General features: G+C 36.7%; 1 protein-coding gene across 1 annotated transcript in view; it reads left to right on the top strand.

The window, feature by feature from the left end:
• FCHSD2 (FCH and double SH3 domains 2) overlaps positions 1-14,874 on the top strand; it is a 219,782-nt gene that overhangs the window by 187,964 nt on the left and 16,944 nt on the right. Inside the window, exon 13 of the mRNA XM_090265153.1 lies at positions 10,070-10,231. Within this exon, the coding sequence (XP_090121279.1) occupies positions 10,070-10,231 (162 nt within the window). The remainder of the gene's footprint in view (positions 1-10,069; positions 10,232-14,874) is intronic.

The raw sequence follows: 14,874 nt of genomic DNA, 5'->3' as shown, positions 1-14,874 counted from the left end.
AACCCTCCCTTCCATTAAAAAAATGAACATTTTTATGTATAGTGTCCAGAATTCCATGTACCCTGACTAATAGTCCCTGACCTCAATGGAGAGGGGTTAAGATAGAAAGAAGGAAGTTATTCGAAAAGAAGGAAGACATAGGACATAGTGTGGCAGTTAGATTTGATTAGAGTAGAGGACTTTTATAAGGAAATGTGGTAGAAAGTAAATTAATTAATTGTAGTTAGGACCAGTTCATGGAGGACCTGTGCACACTTGGGTATAATTATCTACTCTGTGTACCAGGGAAGGGATATGGAAGTAGACATTTAAAAAAGATTGAGGCTCTCCAGCCCTCTTGTTGGGAAGGCTCAATGAATGCCGAAGATAACTAAGACTGTAAAGCCCAAGTGCCAGGGAGTGGTCCACAGAAGCATACTTAACACTCAAGAAACCCAGACAAGCCCTGGCCAGGTAGCTCAGTTGGTTAGAACATTGTCTGGGTACGCCAAGGTTATGGGTTCGATCCCCAGTCAGGGAACATATGGGAATCAACCAATGAATGCATAAATAAGTGGAACAGCACATTGATTTCCCTCCCTCCCTCCTTCTCCTCTCTTTCTTTAAAACCAATAAAAAATAAAAATAAATTTAAAAAAAAAGAAACAAGTCACTAGGTCACTGTGGGGGCATTGTTAGGTCAGGTAACACAGAACACGTGCTATGTAAGATGGGTTTTGACAGATCAGTAGTATTTGTTAGTCAGAGAAAAGGGATAGCACAGATTTATGCCATGCAACCTCAAGAGGCAGAACTTGAACTAAAACAAGGCAGGAAGAGGGCAGATCTGAACTTGGTACTGGGAAATACCTTCTAACAGCCAGATCTTCCCAATGACAAGATAAGCTCCCCTGGCACATAGCACAGCTTTACAATTCTGGGCAAACATCTGGACTCTATACAAGGAATTCTTGTATTGTTTGATTTTCAAATACTCCGTTAGGACTCCAGAGGTTTTGAGGACATGTTTCAGTGGTGGGGGTGGGGGGTGCGGGGCAGGGGCGAGGCAGCATTGGCAAACAGAAAATAGGAGCATGTTTTGGCACAACCTCATGGAAGTGATGTGAACTAGAAACAGATTGTCATCTACCTGGTCTAGAGAAGTCCCATAACCACAACTCGCCTTTTTTCCTGGTAAACAATTACAGCCTCCATAGTGAAGAGGGCAGAGTGCACAATAAATAGCCATTTTCCTCTCTGAGTTCAGGATCAGGACTAAACCACTACTGGAGTGTGCTGGCCAAGTACAACTGGCAGATCCTTTCCTAGCTTGAGAAACACTGGCTTGTGTTTCTTGTTTGTTTCTTCAAACTCTGGGTAGAGCCAGCTTCAAGCCTTGGTAGAACAGGACAAGTCTCAGAAGTTTCCTTAAGGGTGTGTTCTGTCTTGTATTTTCCATTTCCAGACTCCATCCATGGTGTCACCGTCTGCTACCCCAGCTCCACCAAACCCCTCAGTAGTGTGGTAGTAGGTATCAGTCACACAGAGTCTGCTTTTAGGCTGACTGACCTGGTATTTCCATGAACTTGCTAAACTGCCCTGTGTTAGCTTAAAGGTAAAAATATGAAGTGAGATGCACACACAGAATGTCTAATCTCTCCCAGTGTCAGTATTTAAGTCTGCATTCTCAAAAATAATTTTCTCACCAAAATATGGAAAATACTGAAAATCATGATGCCAGATCCATAATCTCAGTTTTGAGTATCTGTAAAATACACATATAGTTAATCCTGCTCTCTTAAAATTATCTCTCACTTGATTTCCACTTACCAGATACGGAGAGTAAGTAACCCAGCTAAAATTAGATGGCAAATATGAGAGTAGTATTGGGATAATACTTAGAGGATTGTCCTAATGAAATTTTTGGATAGACTATACCACAAGAGCCTTCAGAGGAATTGATAATAATGGCTTTATTGGATTCCCTTCTTTCTTCTGCCTATATATTATTTGCATTGGATTTTCTCTTTTCATTCAATAGTTATTTATTTTATGTACTATAAACACCTATACAAAAGGGAGAGAGCTATTTAAAACTCCATTATATCCTTCATGTTTGGTTTTTAACTCCTTATGTGAATGTTATCCTCCCTTGTTGGTTAATCTGCTTTACCCAGTGTTTTCTATATTGTGTTTCCATTCAGTGTTGCTAATTAGAATAAAAACCTTTGTGTGTTGAGTAATAGGCTAAAGAAGCTTTTTCCAGTCATAAGAAGTTGAAAATATAAATGGCCTGTGTTTTTCCAAAGAACACGGGTTATATAGTGATAAATTAATTACTGGCTGGTTCATTTGAGAGCAAATTCACTGATTGATTAGTTTAACAAATGCTTAATGAGTACTTGCTCTGTGCCAGATACTGCTGAATATTTTAGACATACAGTGATGAACAAATTATTGTTATGATCTCTACGACGGCCACAAGAATATTTGTACTAGATATGCTACTGTTTGTGGCCCCCAACCAATTCAAGAATTGAAATGAGGCAATAGCTTCTTAAACTTGAATAATAATTTTTCTAATCTGGTATTTAGGTATTTGAGTTTGTGAAATTCATTTCTCATACAGACACACATACATTCTTCATCTGACATATCATACCTATTTTAAAAGTAGCTTGCCAAGAGTTTTAAAAGCCATCTTTTTGGAAGCTGTACATAACTTATATTGTTCTAGAACACAACTATTTTTATGTTTAAATTGTACCTTTTATTTGGCTTGAGGGCAGTTCTTTCTTCTTATGACAGTGAAATGCTTAACACAAAGAGGAAAGAGTTAATGTAAGAAGTTAAAGGTACCTAGAAATGTCTAATAACTCACATTTGGTGTAAGGTCTGCAAGAGGAACTATAGACTATATGATTCTTTCCTTAAGATATTTACTATATTCTATGATCTGAATTGGTGTACATGTGAAAGCCAAACCACAAGTGAATTAACAGAGCAAAAAAAAATCAATTATTGTCTATGTAAATGCATTTTCATAGAGAATCATTTTCTCTTGAATTATCATTTTGTAAGGTCCTGTTGTACACTAGGAATCCAGAATTACTAAGTCATCATTGAGGCCTGCACAGGTCCCTGCCTGTGCGTGGTTTGGGGTTGCTATCTGCCGCGTAAAGCGAAGCAGAAGGTTTATCTCCTGGGAAGGCAGAGTCGTCTTCTCCTCTGAAAAGTCTCCTGCATAGTTGGCCTGGCATCTTCCAGGAATAGGAGGGCAGGGGTTGAGACCTTATGAGTCTGGTTTTTCAGCTGAGGTAGAGAAAGGGACAGTGGTTATAACCAGAAAGTCCAGAATGGGGTGTAGTTACCTCCAGAACACGCCACTGTTAGCCTAACCAGGGCTTCATGATAGTCATAGAAGTGGATTCTTTAATAATGAAATAATAAGAATACAGTGACCCCCTAAAAATTGCTATGTCATCCTTATACCTCAGTAACTCAAAATGGTAAGACCCTTGGCCATAATGCTGTTAAGAGAAGTCTAAAAATTTTTGTTGCATAAAACGTAAGGCTTCATTACTATGAGGTTAACAAAAATGCTAAGGGTGAGCCTGCTATTAAAACATAATTTCCAATCACATTATATCCAAATTTACCTCAGGGCCTGTTTTATGGGATTTCACTGTGCTCTTATAATATGGTATATTAGCAGACCTCTTGACTAATCACTTTCTTTAGTTTTAATGTGAAATTTTACAAACATTCAAAAAGATTAAGAGTAAATATATATTTACCAACATGATAAATTCAACTATTACTATTTTTGCAATATTGGCTTTATATGTTTATTTCTATTCTGTAAAATGGAAGTTAATTCTTTAATTCTCTGTAATTGAAGTTAATTCTATTCTGTAAAATGGCCTGATTAAAATCAATATTTTAGGCATGAGTACTTTATAGAAATGCTATGTTGTTTATCATAGTATGTTTTTATCAAGTTGTCTCACTATTAATGATGCTAAGAGTGGCCACTTAGTTAAGGTGGTGCTACCAGATCTTTCCGCTATTAAGGTTCTTTTTTTCTCCCACTGCAGTTAGCCAATACTAGTCACCTCCAGTAGTGGCAAATGGATGGTTTTCTCTCTTAAGTATCATTATGGAATTTTAAAAATCAACTCTATTGAGATATAATATACGTATTAAAATGTAACCATTTCAAGTAAACAGTTTGATGAGCTTTGAGAAATACATACTCCTAAATATCCACCATCACAATCAAGATATTAAAATTTTATATTACCCCAAAAAGTTATCTTGTAACCAGGCCACAACTGCTCTGCCTTCTGACACACATATTAACTCAACTCCAGAACATGAATATTAGATTACTTGATATTGTTCTAGGCATCATATACAAAGACCACCTTGTTTTTTATCTTAATCTCAGTTTAATGTTACTATTACTATGTACTCAAGCTCACTGATCTTTTCCTTCCGCAGTATATAACCTGCTGTTAAGGACATCCTGTAAATTTTTATTTCAGAGATTATATTTTCACCTCTATAAGTTCTATGTAGTTTCTTTTTTTTTTTTTTTCATATCTTCCATTTCGCTCCTGTCTTCATGTTTTCCTTTAAATCTTTAGGTATATTTCTAATAGTAAGTTTAAAGTCCTTGTCTACCCATTACATCATATCTGTGATCTGGCTCTCTATTGGATGATATTTTCTTTGGTTATGGCTAATATTTTTTCTGCTTTTCAAACATTTAGTAATTTTTTTACTGAATACTAAAAGTTGTGAAAATTTGGCTGTTGAGGTCTGGATTCTCCTTCCTTGTTTTAAAGACTATTGATTTTTGTTTTGGCAACCAGGTCAGTTACTTACATAATCATTCTGATCTGTTTGAGGCTTGTTTTTAAACTTTGTTTGGGCTAGGTTAGAGTAACCTCTCCAGTAGAGCTAATTTAGCCTTACTACTAGTGCATTTCCTTTCTTCAGTTTCTTATGCCATGGGTATCCCACAAGATCTCTATATACTCTGACTGGATAGAACTGCAATGTCTTTCAGCCCTGTACTCACTCTGGGAATTTTTCAGTTCACAGCTTCACAGTACATGTTCCTTGCCCAGTAGTTATTTTTTGCTTCTCATGGGGTCCCACCTTTTATATTCTAAATTTATTATGGATTTTTATTCATTTAGAATATTTTCAATTGCAGTTATCATTGGGGCTTTTTTAAGCCCCATATTGTCTAAATTTGGCCAGTGGGGATCCATTTAAGCTGACTTCTCTGTCCATTACTCCCCTTTGTCTTTGAACACATTCTTGCTCTCTAGCACAACAAGCTATCAACATATTAGGCTCACCTTGTATTTTTCCTTCTTCAAGGAGCTCTGATTTTTTTTTTTTTTTAATAGAGAATAGTAGTTAGACACCAAGGTCTAGGCTGTGAAGGTGCTTATTATTATGGGTGATATTTATTTCTTGGCCTTTGTTGTATCAACCAGGAATTTTTTTAAATCATGAAATCAGATGGATATTTTCAATTAAAATGTAAGATTAGAAGGGTTTATTAACTTCTTTGATTTTATATTTATATCTTTTTTTTGCATTAAGATCTTAGTTCCTAATAATAGTCTCATAATATTTTATTTGCTTTATACTGCAGTATATGTTAAGTAGTTTCAAAATTACAATACAGATATTTACTAATAATAAACTACTAAGTGAATTTAAGATTTATTTGTAGTTCTCTTTGAATGTAGAATATATCTCTATAAGGATTTCTGCTTCTGGTAATAATGAACTAGGTTATATCTTCTTATAGATAATTATTAATCTGGGGTAAAAATATTTCGAATACCCATTTGATAGAACTAGCAAATGATCCAGAGCATATAAAAGTTGGAAAGGAATTGACCTTTGAAAGAATGGGATGATATTTACATTGATGATATTGACATTATACAGCTCTTTTTGAAGGGCTGCACACTAGATTTCTAGCAGAGCCTTTATTGGTTTGAGGATGAATGTCAGGGAGCCCTCTAATTTGTACATCAATAACCACCCAAATCCTTGACCAAAGTTCAACACACAATTGGAGCATTTATACCTAATTGGCATTTATAGAACATTCCACCACACAGGAGTAAAATGTATCTTATTTTAAAGTACATGGGGAGCCCTGGCTGGTGTGGCTCAGAGGATTGAACACTGGCCTGCAAACCAAAGGGTCACTGGTTCAATTCCCAGTCAGGGCACATGCCGGGGTTGCCGGCCAGGGCCCCAGTTGGGGCACATGAAAGGCAATCACACATTGATGTTTCTCTCCCTCTCTTTCTCCCTCCCTTCTCTTCTCTCTAAAAATAAATAAATAAAATCTTTTTTTTTTTTTTATAAAGAGCACAACTCCTCCTCTTGACACAGAAACAAACACATCCGAGGAAGAGATCGTTAAAAACAACAAAAGAACTATGTGACAGTGGGAACTTATTTAATACCAGTCTGTGTCCCTGGCTTAGGGATCACTGGAAATATTTCCTCAGATAAATAAAATCTTTTAAAAAAAATTTAAAAAATAAAGTACACATGGAATACTCCATAAGACCAAATACTAGACCATAAACCACTGTCAGTATGTAAAAGAATTGCTATCAGGCAGAATATGTTCTCTGGTCCATCAGAAATAAATTAAAAATCAATAACAAAAAGATACCTGCAAAATCCCCAGATATTTGAAAATTAAATTACTCAAACACAATAACCTGTGGCTACCTTTAAAAAATCACCCAGCCCTGGCTGCTGTGGGTCAGAGGATTGAGTGCTGGCCTGCAGACCAAAAGATCGCCTTTGAATTCCTAGTCAGAGCACATGCCTAAGTTATGGGCCAGGTCCCCTGTTAGGGATGTGCAAGAGGCAACTGATCAATCTCTCTCTCGCACATGTTTTTCTCCCTCTCTCCCTTCGTTCCTCTCTCTCTAAAAATAAATAAATAAATAAATAAATAAATAAATACTCTGTCTCTTTACAAGTTCTAAAAATAATTTATTTGGTCAAGTTTTATCTAGAATACCATCAAGTTATAGAGAGCTATACTCTGCAAAGTTTTAAATCCATTAGCAAATTATCAAAATTCATTTTAAAACACTGGAAAATTCTGCTTATAAACAGTTAAAACTCTAAAGGAAAAATAGCAATGCTTATTCAGGAACTGTAGTGTAAAAATCTAAGTTTGCAAATATCATGTTTTGTCAGTTTGGTAAAGTACTGGCAAAAATAAATCTTACGAAAGCTAGATTATTTGGTATTGAGAAAAAAGAATAAATTAATCTACCCCTCTTCTCTGTTTCTGTGCTTCAGCAGTTAAATGACATACACTTATAATTTTCAAGAAAAGGTTTGTTGGTTCGGGTCACCCTTCTTTTTTTTAAACATTTCATTGCCTGTATGAATTTAAAATACATCCTGGGATGGTGCTGAGGCAATGGAATATCCACATGCAAAAGAAAGAAGTTGGACCCCTACACTACACTGTATATTAAAATTAACCCAAAATTATCAAACACCGAAGTGTAACAGCTAAAACTATAAACCTCTTACAAGAACTCATAGGAATAAACTTTTGTGACCTTGGGTTAATGTCGTAGATATGACATCAAAAGCCCAAACCATAGATAAGTTGGACTTTATCAAAACTAAAAACTTTTGTGCTTCAAAGACACTATCAAGAAGTGAAAGACAACCCACAGGATGGGAAAAACATATTTGCAAAGTATGTATTTAATAAGGGACTTTTATTTAGAATACATAAAAACTCTTACAATTAAAAGACAAAATAAAAAGAACAATAAAAAAAGACAACCCAATTTTAAAGTGGGCAAAGGATCTAAACATTTCTCCAAAGAATCTATAGGAATGATCAATTAGCACATGAAAATATGTTTGACATCATTAGTCATCAGGAAAATACAAATCAAAACCACAATGAGAATCCCTTTTACACTAACTAGGATGGCTAGAATCAAAAAGGCAGACATTGACAAGTGTTTGCTAGGAAGTAGAGAACCAGTAACCCTCATACTCTGCTGGTGGCATTGTCAGATGAGGCAGCTGCTTTGGAAAACAGTCTGGCATTTTCCCAAATGGTTAAAGATCACATTACTTTATGATCAAGCAATTCCAGTCCTAGGTATATGTATATACCCAAGAGATAATGAAAACATATGTTTACACAAAACTTGTACAATGTTTATAGCAACATTATTCATATTAACTGAAAAGTTTAAACAACCCGAATGTCTATCAACTGACAAACAGATAAACAAAATGTGGTATATTTATACAATAGAATGTTATTTGGCCATAAAAAGGAATGAAGTATTGATACATGTTACAACATGGATAAACCTCACAAAAATTACATACAGTATGGTTCTATTTATAGTAAATGTTCAGAAGAGGTAAATCTATAGAGAGAGAAAGTAAATTAGTGGTTGCCAGAGGTTGCAGGGAATGAGAGCTAGGGGAACACTAGCTAAAGGATACAGTGTCTTTTGGAGGTGATAGAAATGTTCTCAAATTGACTGTGGTGTTAGTTGCACATATCTGTGAATACACTATAATATATTGCATTATACATTTTAAGTGGGTGAATTTTATGGTATGTAAGTTTTATCTCAATAAAACTGTTGGGGAAAAAAGAGATTATTAGAAGAATAAGCAGATTTTTTGCAAGGCTGTTTACCAAATGGTGCGCCTCTGAGCCAGAAGTTCTAATTACTTTGTATAAAGATTCATATAATATCCAAAAACACTGAATTTAACACTTAAAATTATAAAGTTGGTGAATTTTATATGATGTGAATTTTATCCCAATGCTTAAAAATCTTAGTAATACAACAAATTCAGCAGTGAGCACTCAATGAAACAGGTCTGAGCTCAGATCCTTTTTGATACCAACTACCCCAGCTGAGAATCCAGAGAATTATCAAAATTGTGTACCAGAAGGGCTCAGTGAGCACACTGGTTTGTCCAAGAGTCCCACAGAAAGCCATCAAGTAAGGGTCCTTAAAGTTATCTTAATGAAGACTTCAAGGGTTCACTAATGGAAGAGACTACCATTCTAATTTGTGGAACAATGGAGCTGAGTGTACTACTTGCTATAGCAAAAGAGAATGATACAAACTGCAATCTCTCTGAACGAAGTAGAGCTGACATAGAGCATTTTGGGGAGTGTGGATTTCTGAAACTGGCATTTTTTCAGAACTGGGGGTGTTTCACAGACTGGCTCACTTTTAGCTGTGGTGTATGGAGAGCCAGGCAGACTGTGGGAAGCAGGCGTGATGATTACTGGAGTGAGACTGTGGTTGATTGGCTGGCTGCCTTGCAGAAGCCTGGGGCTGTCGCTGATTGCTGGACTCCCAGAGGCATGGCTCTGGGAGCAAAACAGTTGCCTTTTGACAGGGGCAGGTTTAAACTGTGGTTACCAGCTTGCCTCTTAGAACAAGAGCCCCAAAACAGGCAATCTTTCCCTTGAATTTGGAGAATAGGAACTTTTTATTCTCAATTTCTACTGTTTCTGGCAGCTGTGTAATAAATTTAAAATCTTTACTCACTAGGCAGTCAGGAGTCATGAAAGTTATTAGGCAGGGGAGTGACATGATGAGGTCATTTACAGACTCATAAAAAATGATTACAGAGAAGAAAAAGTCCAAGAGGTGGGTAGAAGGCTGTTGAAGATGCCAGATTTTAGGATGTTCTGAGGTATAGCCTTATTAAGAAGAAAAGGCTGCAGATTTTATGGCCCATTAATAGCTTCCTATTCATAAGTTATATCTGATGTATCTTGTCAATGTAAGTGTGGCTTTGCCACGGTGGGCAGCCCGATACCTGTTCTTGTGTCCTCTCCCCTCCCCCACCCCCTCTTCACCTTTCCCTCTCTCCAACTGAAAAATTAACAACTATGCCAAGGCAGACTTGCTAGTGAATATCATTGTTCTAATTAATAAGTCAGAAATAATTTTAAAACGATCCATTTGAGAAAGAAAATGCCCAGATTTCGAACCGTTTTTTTTGGTTTCCTTAGATAATTAAGTTGAAAGCTGAAGCTCGGCTGGAGCTGCTCAAGCAGATCGGTGTTTCTGTGGACACGTGGCTGAAGAGTGCAATGAACCAAGTAATGGAAGAGCTGGAGAACGAGCGATGGGCGCGCCTTCCTGCAGTGACCAATAATGGCACTTTACACTCGGTACGTTTCTGTTCTTGGATGTGATAGTCTAACTAACTTTCATTGAACGGTGATAGTCTTTGACTATGTAGCCAAACTTGATAATGACCGAACTTTTAAACAACAAAATAATGCTTTTGCTAGTGGCTTGGGTTGTTGGTTTTTTTTTTCTTTAACCTATCACTAATTGAGTTAAACTTTAGTGTAAGAAAGAAAGGGGGTCGGGGGAATAGTGCTTTTTAAAAATGTTCAGTGAAGAACATATTGCCTACTACTAGTTGGTTTATCAGTGCCATTTACAGTACTCAGTATCCTGTTCATGACATAGATACACTTCTTGTCTGGAAGTAGCAGAATACAAATCTTAATCTAGGGTTTTTGAAGTTCCCAGAAGTCTTTTCTAGTGTAAATGAAAATAAGCATCCAGAGAGTTGTAAACAATCTTAAAGAAGGGGAAGGAGCTCTCGTAATCTGTGGCTTTGCCTGTTCAGTTCACAAGGGCTTTCCCATTCTACTCATGGTATCTTGTGTTAGGGAGATGGTATCTCACAAACAAGGCCAGCACTCGTGCTTGAATTTCCAAGTCCAGTGCTCTCTCCACTCTGTTGTCATCTGGTTAAACCTTAGTTTTTTACATTGGAGATCTGAGTACCAGAAAAGTTTAGTGATTTGCCTAATATTTATATAGGTGGGTATCATGATGTTTAGCTGGTCAGACTAAAGTAATTCCTGGGCTACCTCCCCACCCATTACTCTCTGTCATCCTATTTATTTCCTTGTGGCCTTTATTATAATCTATATTTATCTTCTTTGTTTTCTTTTGTTTATTATCTGTCTTTCTCTCTTGACTGTAATCACCATGCCTCCCTGGTTCACTTCTGTGCATAACAAAGTGCCTGGCACATAGCAGGTACTCAATAAACATCTGTTGAAGGAAGAAAGAAATGAATGGGTGGACAGATAGAGGAAACAGTGGCAAACTAAAAGCCAGAATTCTAATTTCCCAACTTCCCACTATACCAGTAGTGCCCCTTTAATGCTTGTGCCCTTCTAATTAAAAAAGGCATCCTTGCTAAAGAAATTGGCCAAAGTTTAAGAACATTCCTAGAAGTTTTGTCAGTATTTTTTACATACCATTCTGCTTGCACATTTAGAAAAGATTGTGTATGGATGTGCATTTTAAGGAAAAACAATCTATTGAAGGTTTATTTTTATTTCACCATTAATGGTAACTCCACCGGGGAAAATAAGTACACATTGCCCACTTGACTTTGGGGTTAGAAGAGCTTGCCCTGTTTTCAACAAAACAGAATTGCTCCATGTTGTGGAATAGCTCCTTTTATTGCATCTTTTAAAAGGCAAATTCCCATCTACTGCAGGTTCTGTTGCACAGGAGCAAGGATGACAGCAGACTCCAGGCACAGACTTGCTCTGGGCTTCTTTGGCAGCACTGTTGGCAAACCTGTGTTCCCCTTGAACTAGCACCTTTTCTCACTAAATCAACTGGGCCAGCGCTTACTGCCTAACTCTGTGCCTACTCCCTGAGCAAACTGGGGATGAACAAGACTTGGTTTCTCTCCAGAAAGAGCTGACGTGCTGGTAGAGCAGATGTCAGTGATACATGGCAGTACATACCTCGGCTCCTGGATGGCGGACTCAGAACTGCTTACACCTGACTGAACTACACACTCAGAGAAAGTCATTTGCCTCTGGGTTTCAGAGAGGAAGTTAGGTTAAATGAGTCTAAGATCCTCCAACTCCAAATTCTCATGATTTTGTAAAGAGCCGTCAGTAAAGCTCAGTACCAGGTATAAAAAACTAGAAAAGAAATTTGCCTGAGAAGAAAATGTCATTTGAGGTAGTCCTTAAAGAATGTTAGCAGGAGATGAAAAAGGGCTTCTGAGTGTGAAGGAAGGAAATAAAGAAGTGCCTGGTGCAGTGTCTGGCAGTGAGTGTGGATTAAATTGGGTATTTTTTAAGAACTGTCCAAAGATGCAGACATATCCTGGAATGGCATTTTGCCATTCCATTCCACTCTTTTCTTTCCTTCAGTCAGTCTTTTTTAAAAGATTTTATTTATTGATTTTAAAGAGAGGGGAGGAGAGGGAAAGAGGGAGAGAAACATCTATGTGAGAGAGAAACATTGATTGGCTGCCTGCAGCACAAGTTGCAACCCAGGCATGTGCCCCAGGCAACCTTTCACTTTGCAGGACCACACTCACCCAACTGAGCCACACCAGCCAGGGCTCCTCTAGTCAGTCTGTTGGAGTTAGTGTCTTCCCACTTTTGGCTGAGGGATATATTTTGTGGAAGCTCTACTAACAATATAAATAGGGGAGAGATGTAGGCACAAAATAGCTTAATGAAGCCTCAATATTTATATAACCTGCTTTTAAATGACAGCACTGAAATTAATCAGAGGGAATTGTATCTCTTCACACCGAGTAGGAGCATGAATCAGAAATACACATTCTGGGGACCAAGTTATTTCTTCCATTATAGATGCCAATGAAAACATTAGTCATCAAGTTTAGAATTCCCTTCCATCTGGAAAACATGGTTAATACTGCTGTTAGTCATCAACAGTGCCTTAGGGAAGATAAATGTTTTTAAGATACAGTCTATTTACCTTATAGAATAAGGAAGGAACTATACTCAGTTGGGTATTAACTCTTTGCCTTCTGTATTATGCTGTACTACAGAATATAGTATTGGGAAGAAAAAAAGACAGTCATAGAATAGAGCAATATTTTTTTAAAGGAGAGCAGTCTGTTGATATAGTGATTCAATTGATGGCTAACCGGAATCTACTTGCAGCCAGTGACCCAGTCAGCCTTCACTCATCCCTCCCTTCTCTTATTTTGCTGCCTCCTCTTACTCAAAACCCCAGTTTACAACCTAATTTTGAATTTACATTAACTTTAGAATAGAAAAAGTTAGATAACCAGACTACAAAAAATATATATAAAATACAATAGACAATGACCTAAAGCTCCATCCTTAAAACACCACTGTTAGCAATTTGATGTAATTCCTTCCTCTTTCTGCTATTCTTTTTTAAAAACAAATTTATCATAATAATGTTAATTGTGTATATTTTTCCATCTAATAGTCTCTATTACTGAATGGTCTTCATAACCATCCTTTTTATGTCTGTATAGTATTCTGTCAGGAAAGTGTATTGTAATTCATGTAAGTAACTATTCCCTTACAGGTTCAGTATTCAGATTTCCTCCAGATAGACTAAATAATACTCTGAAAAACATTTGTATACATATTTCATTTTTTTCATGCTGGGAATTTTTTTTCTATACTATAGATTCTTAGGAGTAGTATTATTGAGTCAGATATTTATAAGTTCTTTGTTTGAGTTTGGTTTATTTTTGTTCTTTTTATTATGTTTTCTTTAGATTCTCAAACTATAGCTGACACTGTTCACATGACTTTCTTATCTTCAGCCACTTCCCCCAGCCACCATACAAAAGCATCCTGGCATCTGCTTTGTTATGTAGCCTAAGTGTTGAACCTTTTGTGTAGGTGCATGGAAGTAAACTCTGACTCCACTCATTATGAAGGTCATGCTGAATAATGTGTTTGCAAGGCAAAGAGATTAAATATTTTTAATATTCAGGATGATAGTTTGGTTCCCATCTGCCTCAATAATGCCTGATAGTCCTTGTAGTCCAATGGGCTTTGTTTTTGAAATAAGAAAATCTGTTGACTTGAGCTAATGCCCCCCAAAAATAAACATTGGATTTTTGTAATGCAATAAATAAAAACTGTAGAAAATTATAAACTACACCTGCAAAAATCTTCAGTCATTTTTATTTTTACAGTATTTCCAAATGGGCATGGTCTTTTTATTGGACTAAACGCCATATTTAAAGAGCCCACATTTTTTAGTGAAACTGACATTTCAAATTCCCAGCTGGGATCAGTATGTATTGAGCCTGCACTGCTTATGAAACCCTTTGCTAGATGGCTGGGAATTACCAAGCTGAGTACAACATCTGTTGAATTGGTATCTACAGGTTGAGAGAACCAATCTCATGACAGCAAGGAACCAAAAGATGGACATTGAAAATATGTAGAGACTTTCACTTCTGAGAGAAGTGTCTCCAGCTATGTCATGTTCTATGACTTTCTGCATAGCCATAAGTAAAGTGCCTAACACATCCTTATACTTAGTACATGTTCAAAAATATTAATCCGAACTTCAAGATAAGCAGTTTACTCCATCCCGTTCTACCAACTAAGCTTAAAATACTACTAAAATTAGTATTTTAAAGGAGTTTATATCATGAAAGCATCTATTCTGTACCAGGAACTATGTCTGCCTCTAAAGCCCTGCTTTTTACCATACTTTCTTATCCTGTGTGTTTCTTTTTTTCCTTTTTAAAAACAATCTGTTGAATCATCATTGAATATCCTATTTTCAGTGTAATTAATGGTCTTGTAGCATCTTCAAGTACTATGTGCCAGTTGGCATTAGAATGTTCAAGCTTTACTGATATTTTTAACAGCTCTGCTGAGGTATGATTGACATAAATAGACTGCACATATCTAAAGTGCACGGTTTGGTACATTTTGATGGATGAATGCGCCAGTGAGACCCTTGTTTCCTCACGCTCCTTCCAGCCCCTCAATCAACCACTGATCTTCTT

Source organism: Furipterus horrens, unplaced genomic scaffold (assembly GCF_987537825.1).
Source record: "Furipterus horrens unplaced genomic scaffold, mFurHor1.1.pri manual_scaffold_2, whole genome shotgun sequence".
In the NCBI taxonomy this organism is placed as follows: Eukaryota; Metazoa; Chordata; class Mammalia; order Chiroptera; family Furipteridae; genus Furipterus; species Furipterus horrens.
Note: the sequence above shows the minus strand (reverse complement) of the source record. Positions and strands in the feature narration are given on the sequence as shown.